Source organism: Rhamphochromis longiceps, linkage group LG4 (genome assembly GCF_057381845.1).
Source record: "Rhamphochromis longiceps isolate RC_006_pf linkage group LG4, R_longiceps_female_GT1.1, whole genome shotgun sequence".
Classification (NCBI taxonomy): Eukaryota; Metazoa; Chordata; class Actinopteri; order Cichliformes; family Cichlidae; genus Rhamphochromis; species Rhamphochromis longiceps.
The window spans coordinates 37804333-37814010 of NC_140560.1; the positions used below are offsets into that span (position 1 = coordinate 37804333).

Sequence of the window (9678 nt, forward strand, 5' to 3'; positions counted from 1 at the left end):
CGAGTCTGCTGTGCTCTCCACCGTCCCTGCAAAGAGATCAGCCTGGAGAAAAAGTTTGCTGCTTTATAAGAAAGCCCTCCGCAAAGCCAGAACATCTTACTATTCATCACTGATTGAAGAAAATAAGAACAACCCCAGGTTTCTCTTCAGCTCTGTAGCCAGGCTGACAAACAGTCAGAGCTCTGTTGAGCCAACAATCCCTTTAACGTTAACTAGTAATGACTTCATGAACTTCTTCACAAATAAATTTTTATCATTAGAGAAAAAATTACCAGTAATCATCCCACAGATGTAATATTATCTACAGCTACTCTTAGTACCATTGATGTTAAGTTAGACTCTTTTTCTCCAATTGATCTTTCTGAGTTAACTTCAATAATTACTTCCTCCAAACCATCAACCTGTCTTTTAGACCCCATTCCTACAAAACTGCTCAAAGAAGTCCTGCCATTAATTAATGCTTCAATCTTAAATATGATCAACCTATCTCTAATGATCAGCTATGTACCACAGGCCTTCAAGCTGGCTGTAGTTAAACCTTTACTCAAAAAGCATCTCTAGACCCAGCAGTCTTAGCTAATTATAGGCCAATCTCCAACCTTCCTTTATATCAAACATCCTTGAAAGAGTAGTTGTCAAACAGCTAACAGATCATCTGCAGAGGTTTATTTGAAGAGTCAAAGGAGCTTGCAAAGAAAAGCGTCTGGACTTCTTTAAGTTGCTTCACCTGTGCTGCAGTGGTTTGTATCATATCTATCTAATAGACTCCAGTTTGTGCATGTAAATGGAGAGTCCTCTTCACACACTGAGGTTAATTATGGAGTTCCACAGGGTTCAATGCTAGGACCAATTCTGTTTACATTATACATGCTTCCCTTAGGCAGCATCATTAGAAGACATAGCATACATTTACACTGCTATGCAGATGACACCCAGCTCTATCTGTCCATGAAGCCAGATAACACACACCAATGAGTTAAACTGCAGGAATGTCTTAAAGACATAAAGACCTGGATGGCCGCTAACTTTCTGCTTCTTAATTCAGATCAAACTGAGGTTATTGTACTCGGCCCTGAAAAGCTTAGAAATATGGTATCTAACCAGATTCTTACTCTGGATGGCGTTACCTTGGCCTCCAGTAACACTGTGAGGAACCTTGGAGTCATTTTTGACCAGGACATGTCCTTCAACGCACATATTAAACAAATATGTAAGACTGCGTTCTTCCATTTGTGCAACATCTCTAAAGTTAGAAATATAGAAGCTGATCACAAACTTAGTTACTGATCAGAGCTCAGATTTTTTTTTACAGGAACTGTAACTTTTTACAGTGTTGCTGTTGTAGTAAAACCTACAAACTAGCTGGAATGGTTTGGTCTACACTAGGCTTTTATTTTGAAACTCGGTGGAATCTCTGTGCCTATTCTGTCCAGCCGGGGGATTGTTAGTTTTTTTTTTTTTGTTTTTTTTTAGTTTTTTTTCTTTCTCTTATACTTGTCAGCCAGAAGTGACTTGAATGCGTGGCGTTCACTGACAGCAGAGCGATCAGCGGTCCCGCTCGTGGAAAGGGAAGCTCGCTGTTCTTCCAGTTTTGATTTTTCTCATTGATTCTCGAGGGTAACCTTGTGGGCGATAAACGGGTGTAGTGGGTCATGAGGTTGAGCCACAGCTGCAACATGAAGCCCCTAACAGAGCCTTCAGTATTCTCATAAGTGTACGACGTTCGTGTCTGCGAGCTCGCGTGAATCTGACCTTGGACCGACTCTGTTACAGCGTTGTAGTTTTTATGTGAAAAGAAGAAACGTCGCATTTCTCGGTGAACGGGGTCTGACCTCTTCAGGTTCGTCCATTTGTGTTTTTGGCAGTCAAAGTACTTAAACTCAGGTGAGAGTACTTCCTGCCAGTTTACTAGTATTTTACTTGCAGGTGTGGGTACTCGCAGGATGTGGATGTACTGTTAAACTCTTTGATCTTTTCCACGTTTTTATTGAGCAGTATTGATTGATCGGGACACGGCAGGCGTCTTTTTGTTGCTGATGATAATCACGTGACGGTTTATTATTATTATCATTATTATTATTATTATTTTAAATAATTTGTTAAAGTCAGTTTTTACCGTTGTTGGGCTCCAGAGGACCAAAATTCATCATCAGCACAAAGGAGCCCAACCCCCCCCCCCCCCCCTCCCGTCTAGATCGCTCACTGTGTACAAATCTATTGATTATGTCATTCCTACAAAATAAAATGTAATAAAAGTTAAAAAAAGAGAAACAGAAGGTGGAGGCAATTGAGCATCTTGTACTGGAAGAAAGTTAATAAAGAAACTAATGATACATGTTGCAGTTTCCGTCTGTTTCTGCTGGAATGTGTCGGCTTGTTTTCAGAAACAGGAAGTCTGCCGTCCTCACAGAGTCATGAAGGGGGGGGGGGGTTATCTATTGAGACCAAACAGGTTGTATGGAAACAAACTCAAAAGCTTTAACATGGGAGTCTATGGGGACTGACTCACTGCTGCCTCTGCTGGACACCAGAGGAACTGCAGGTAGGAGCTGCTGTTGTTCGGTCTCTAACGCCGAAACATGTCCAGCAAAAATGCTGAGAACTAGTTTTTGAAACATCCTGCAGGTATCCTCCACCTCAGAGTAAGAGCTGTGCCATAAAAATATGGATGATTGTGAATAATAAGCTGGAGTAGTTCATCTTACTGTGATCGATTTCTTTAACAGCTGATGCAAAGATGTATATGTTTTGAATTTCTGTTCATGAAGCAGAAGAAACAGTTGCTATGAGGTGAAAAGGATGTGAAGGTGTGTTTTAAAAATACTTTTTACTGCCTTTGGTTGATATTTGAGAATAAAGACGTTTCGTTTGAGTAACGCGGAAGTTTGTGAGCACAGACATTCATTTCAGACACTTTTTGGGTTTTGTTGCGTTTTATTTGTTGAAGCGGAACACAGAAGACCTGCAAGCACAGCAGTAAAGTTTCACCAGCATAAGCCAAGAAAATGCTTCCCCTCACAAACCCTCCATCTTTAGACCGCCTGTGGTTTCCTGTGAAGCAGGAAACTGGTATGATGTGAAGGTGAGAAGCGATCTTCAGGTGGAGGTGTGCACTCGCCCAGCATGAAGGACGGTGAAGAAAGGTGGAGATCCGACTCCAACCCCGGGCAGGCAGACACGTGATTGGCCTCAGATGGTTTCCTCCACAACCTTTGTGATGATTGTTTTGGTTGTGGTGGAGGTAGAGGAGGAGAGCGAAGATCTGCGTGGGAAATGAGACAAAGCTGGTCAGAGATGCTCGTCTGAAAAGCAGAACCCGCTCACACGTTTACAGGTAGGTGCTGTAGTGCAACTCCCAAGTTTCCAACATCAGTTGACCAAAATGAGCAGAAGCCAAAACATCTACAAACTGAAGTAAAAACGAGTGCCAGACGGTGGTTTTGTGTAATGCCAGTTTGCACCACAAGAGGGCACAAAGAGGCAGTGCAACTTCCTGTGACCAGCAGGACAGGAAGAACATGAATGTGAGTTTGGACACTGTCAGGCTCCTTAGATAAACACTCTTTTTCTTCTAAGCTAACGAGGAGCTTAAATTCTGCATATTCAGAAAACTGTGGTGAACAGTTTACTTCTATTTTACAGAGGGGAATTACACAATGTACCATTAAAGGTACATTGATCAGGACGTTCCAGATTGAACTAATGTTAGCAGCCGATGGTAACACTAAAACTAAGGATATTTCCTCTGTATATTTAAGTTTTCCAAGTAACCTCTGTAAGGAGAAGGAGGAGAGAGCAGGGCCACAGAGAGCCGAGGCCGTCCTGGTGAGCTCTTCTTACCCGCCTCCCTCTCCGTCGAGCAGCCTCCTGTACTCGGCGATCTCCAGCTCTAGTCTGGTCTTGATGTCCAGGAGAATCTGGTACTCCTGTCCCTGCCTCTCCAGGTCTGCTCTGAGCTGCACCAGCTGCTCCTCCAGACTGCTCACCTGCACAGGTGAACCCGGTGTGAGTGTAAAAGCTGAAAGCAGCTGACGGAACATTTGGATGCGACCCCATGAGAGCAGAACTCACCCTCATCTGGAATCCTTCCATCTTCATGCCGTAGCTGCCCTGGACTTCGGCGAGTTGGGCTTCAAGGGACATTTTCTGTAAAAACATGAGCAGGTCAGAGACAGAAGCTCTACCTGTGGATGAGGTCGTGACATTGGGCTACATTTCAGCCACCTCTCTGCGACTCAGGATTTTAGGAATCAGAGGAAACGAGGCCACGATGTGAAGATGTAACTGAACCAGCCTGATGTTACTCCCCAGGGAGGATTTTCTAAAACCCAGAACTTAGGACCCTCACAATTCCTGTTCTTTGACTTTGTCCTTTGACATTTTGAATGAGGACCCCTCTGTGCCCTCTTCTAACTCCCTCTGTCCAGCAGCCTCGGGCACTAACATTAGAGAGACTGGTGGCTGCTGTATTCTTGTTTATTTTCAGGGATCAGAACTGACCCTGAGCTGGCTTTCCTCTGGCTAATGTTAGCTAACAGTATGTTACCTGCTCATAGGGCTCGATGCTTGGACCACTGATGTTCAAGCTCATCATTAACCGTTTGACATTTTTAATGAGTTGCTCTCATTAGATAAAGTTCTTATTAAAAATGTATTGATGTAATTATGAGTTAAACGGTTCATCTCACCATGCTGAGCTGAGACTGGAGCTCAATCTCCAGAGCCTGAAGCTGACTCTTCACTTCCTTTACTTCCACGGTTGATGTCTTCAGTGTCATTTCTGTGGCTGCCACCTCCTTGGTGAGGACCTCCGACTGAAAGAAGAAAAAGAGGAAGTAGTGAACAAAAACGAGCTGCTGCAGGTTTCTGTTGAATAGCAGAAAGCTGACGTACCTTGGCCTGGAACCAGCCCTCTGCGTCTTTGAGCGCTTTGGCGGCGACGGTTTCGTAGTGCTCTCTGATCTCCTCCATGACTTTGTTGAGGTCCTGCTGAGGAGCAGCGTCCACCTCCACATTCACCTGACCGCTCATCTGAGTGCGCATGGACACCAGGTCCTAAAGGACAGGGAGGCGGGGCTAAGGATACCAGTATGTTTTAACATTGCGTGTGAGACGGATCTGCTTACCTCCTCGTGGTTCTTCTTCATGCTTGCCAGATCGTCCGTCAGGGCTTCGATCTGCATGTTCAGGTCAGTCTTGGCCACGTCCACCTCTCCCAACAACGCCTTCAGCCCGGCGATGTCGGCCTCGACCGACTGACGCATCCCCAGCTCGTTCTCGAACCTGTTAAAGTTAAAGACACAGAAAATAATGGGTTAGTTCTCCATCCATCCATCCATTCACTTCCGCTTATCCTTTTCAGGGTCGCGGGGGGCGCTGGAGCCTATCCCAGCTGTCATAGGGCGAGAGGCGGGGTATCAGCATTTGGTGTTTGTGCTGATTTCGAGACAAAAACCAGAACTCTATTTTTTTCTTTTAGTAATCTTGAGGCTCGTTTCTACGGATTAAACAGTTAAATGTTCAAATAAACTTTAATAAAGAGAAATGAATCTTAGACTTTCTGAGAAACATCTGCTAAAATCATCTTTAAATTCTAACAAATGAGCTCCAATGAGTTCTCATGTTTATCTAATCTAAGTCTAATTTTTGCTCTTGCTGGACGATGTTTGGGGGATTTTTCTGGATGAGAGAAAATCAAAAAATCAGACTGAGGAGTTTGTCTGTTCTTGATGTTTTTCTACCAGCAGACAGCAGAGGGGGCTGAAGAGAGGCAATATCACAGTAGGGAGGTTTTCACTGTCAGGACGTCTATTTCAGAGCATTTTTCTGTCAGAAGAAAACGGCAGCAAGAAAGTACAAAGAACACATGAAGAGAAATAAAAGGTAAAAAAAGAAAAAAAAGGAGCCACTGACTTCAACCTGAAGTCGTCTGATGCGAGCCGGGCGTTGTCGATGCTCAACATGACGGTACCTTTGGCGATGATGGCATCCTGGATCTGAAAACCAGCACAGAGCCACAAAAAAAGGGAAATCAATCAATGGTAGATTATCAATAATGCTAATCAGATGATGCCATTCAGTAAAGAAGGGTTAATAAATCAAACATTACAGAGAATAACAACAAAGCCAATCAGATCTCGTCACGTCGTAACACGCCCATCAGTCGCAGCAGCTTCTTTAATGTGAAAAACCAAAGCTCGTGTTTCCTGTTGGAGCCAAACGAAGACCAAAAACAAGTGACTGGTTTACAGGTGACATCAGTCTTGGAGGGCGTGGCTGCTTCACTCGGAGCACTCTCACACAGGTGTGGTTCACCTCAGATCTCCATCCCCTCACTGGGAGCCTCCCACCAGATTACTGACACTACTCTTCTTTCCAGCCTCTCGGTCAAAAGCTGCTGTGATTACAAAGGTTTTCTATTCTTTCTCAAAATCACCAGAAGGTTCGAGTGCTTTTTTTAAATTGTAAAAGTATGAATGAAGCCCCAGCAGTGCAAACATCTTTCTGGACTGCACTGTGAGTGGATTTGTTAAAAACAAGAAAAATCAAATGTAGGTTTTCTCCAACTTTAAATATGAGTTTTTCAGGCACAACAAAACATTGTTCACTTGAGCTTCCATGCAATTTCAAACTTTATTTTTATGTCTTTTCATAAAACATTATGTGATTTCATAAATGTAAACTTTAAAATGTGGACCAATAGGAGCGGAGACCCCTGAACACCATCTGCCCCGTTTCCTCACCTTGGCATGCAGCTCGGCGATGGTGGCGTAGGAGGCGCTGTAGTCCCTGGCGGCCGGGCCAGCCTTCGTCTCCACGAACTGCTTGATCTTCAGCTCCAGCTCGCCGTTGGCCTTCTCCAGCGACGCCACTTTGGTGAGATAGTTGGCGAGACGGTCGTTCAGGTTCTGCATGGTGAACTTCTCGTTGCCGATGACGCTGTCGTCCATCCCTGCTCCTCCGCCAAAGCCATCCCCAAATCCTCCACCTGCAGCAAATCCTCCACCTGCACCAAATCCTCCACCTGCACTGAAAGCTGCACCAGCTCCTCCACCGAGGCCGCCACCAACGGCGAAGGTTCTCCCGGCCTGTGAAACCCTGACACTACCGCCTCCTCCAGCAACGCTGTATGAGCTCATGCTTCTGGATGAACGGCTGCTGCCAAAGCCTCCACCGATGGAGCCTCGTGAGAGCATCATGGTAGTCATAGTGATGGAGCAGAAAAGAGGAGGTGCTTGTCAGTCTGTCTTCTCCGGTGGAAGGAGCAGGAGAGAAGTGAGGAGAGAGTGAGGAGGTCGCTGCTTTTAAAGCTTCTCAGGTGGGCTGAACTGCAGGTACAGGGGCAGGGTTAGGGGGGAGGGTCGGGGAGGGCAGGGCTGGAGGGGAGGGCCGCGGTCCACAATGTCCTACCTCCAGCTTGAATTCTTTTCTCCGACTTCATTCGGCACTTTTGCACACCATGACATATATTTACACACATATTTTTGTCCTTTTATATTTTTATGTATATTCATGTTTAGCCCTATATCTGTAGCTCAATATGTATCTATTGATATCTCTGTTTCTACACTTCATGTTATATGAATGCTTGGCGTTTGTTGTATGTGTGCTGCTGTGACCGCTCAGTGTCCCTCTGGGATCAATAAAGTCTCTCTGATTCTGATTCATGAGACACAAACGGGAGAGACGTTTTCCGTGTGAGGCACGGCAGAGCTCAGAGGCTTCATGTTTCCATGTTATCTGTCTGAACACGACAGCAGCTGAGACCAAATCTTCGTCCTGACCCGGCTGCTCTGACAGATCCTCAGCTGATCTGCAGAGACACAGAGAGCACATTCCTCCATTATTAACTTCTCTCATTGTTTGAGGGGAATTTTTGCTTCTTTCCCGTTACACTCGTTACATCCATCAACACACACAGCTGCCCCTCCCTAAGCCTGCAGTTCCTCTGACATCCACTAGAAGCTCCAGCAGTGAGTCAGTCCTATAGACTCTCATTTTAAAAAGTTAATTTCATCCATTTTCTTCTGCTTCTCTGGGGTTGAGTCCTGGGGACAGGAAGACAGGACAAGGACAACTATATGCTTTAGCAAAAAGGAAAGTTTGAAGCCTAATCTTGAAAGTAGAGATAGTGTCTGTCTCCTGAATCCAAACTGGAAGCTGGTTCCACAGAAGAGGGGCCTGAAAACTGAAGGCTCTGCCTCCCATTCTACTTTTAAATACTCTAGGAACAACAAGTAGGCCTGCAGAGCGAGAGCGAAGTGCTCTAATAGGGTGATATGGTACTACAAGGTCATTAAGATAAGATGGGGCCTGAATATTTAAGACCTTGTATGTGAGGAGCAGGATTTTGAATTCTGGATTTAACAGGAAGCCAAAACAGGAGAAATCCGCTCTCTCTTTCTAGTCCCTGTCAGGACTCTTGCTGCAGCATTTTGGATTAGCTGAAGGCTTTTCAGGGAGTTTTTAGGACTTACAGTCCTAAAAACTGGACGAATTACAGTCGTCCAGCCTGGAAGTAATAAATGCATGAACTAGTTTTTCAGCTTCAAAGCTGCCGTCGAGTCTGTATTGAAGTAAACACAGTTGGGTTGAAATGGGCGTGTGTGGAAAAGCATTTTACGCATAAAAACATGGTTTAGAGGAAAACATGCAGAGTGCATTAATATGTTCATGTTTTCACCACTTTACAGTCACATCTGCAGAAACCCATCAGATTCTGTTTTTCAAAGGTATGAAGGTGTGATTACATCAGTGCCTCTGGCCTGCATGCTATAACTTTATATAACATGAAGTGAATATCGTGTTCTATCACTCAGCACAAAGAGTCTTCAGTTTGATGATGACAGCAGCTGGAATGCCCTCTGGCACCCAGCGCTCATCTATCACCTGTCAGCGTCCTATTTAAGGTGCTCACTGTGGGAAAACGCCCCCGGCTTAGCGTCTGTTTGTAGGATCGTCATGGAGAGCAGCATCTTAGTGACTTTCTTTTGTCACATAGAAGCGCTCTTTGTTGTATAAACTCTGTGTGAAGTTAACCTCTGCAGCTCAGCCTCCACCTCACAGCAAGCAACATTTCGTCCTCACTGGAAAACGTCTCCAAACGCATCACGGAGGCAGAGCAGAGAATCTCAGATGTAGGAAGATGGGGTGACTGACCTCGCGGGAAGACTGGCTGAAGCTGAGGAGAAGATTAAGATCATGGCAGGGGCGATTTTAGCCCATTTTTGGGGGTGCTTCACCCCCAAAAATGAATCAAAGCACCCGAAAGACTTCTTATTTTTTTGACAATATTTGCTGTTTGTGGGACACACTACTAAAAATACAAAAAGCATACAGTACTTAATTGAGATGGAACATTTTAACAACAAAAGTATAGATACCCCCCCTCCCAAAATGGTTTGTTCCAGCTCTCCCCTGCTCTGGCTCTGGCGCCGTTGCTGCCAGAGCGATGGCGGCTGAGACGCAGCAGAGGGAGGTGGAAGAGCCTGGCTTAAAACAGGACATGTTAGCTGCCTTTAACCTTGCGTTACTCTTTATATAGTTGGTAGGAGTCAGACCATGTTTCTTTTAGCTGAAAAACATGACACCAGGTAACCTGCAGTGTGGGAAACGTGTTTCCCCACGATGTTTGCTGCCCTACAATCCGTCCTGCTCTGTAGTGAAATCAGTGATATT

General features: G+C 44.9%; 1 protein-coding gene across 1 annotated transcript; it reads right to left on the reverse strand.

The window, feature by feature from the left end:
* Nucleotides 1-2903: 2903 nt before the first annotated feature.
* LOC146672329 (keratin, type I cytoskeletal 13-like) lies at nt 2904-7283 on the reverse strand. The gene is made up of 8 exons (XM_085404908.1): nt 6744-7283; nt 5914-5996; nt 5127-5283; nt 4894-5055; nt 4689-4814; nt 4072-4146; nt 3841-3986; nt 2904-3262 (listed from the first exon to the last, which is right to left on the reverse strand). The coding sequence occupies exons 1-8, from the start codon at nt 7206-7208 to the stop codon at nt 3190-3192; spliced, it is 1287 nt and encodes a 428-aa protein (XP_085261034.1). The 5' UTR covers nt 7209-7283; the 3' UTR covers nt 2904-3189.
* Between the last annotated feature and the right edge of the window lie 2395 nt (nt 7284-9678).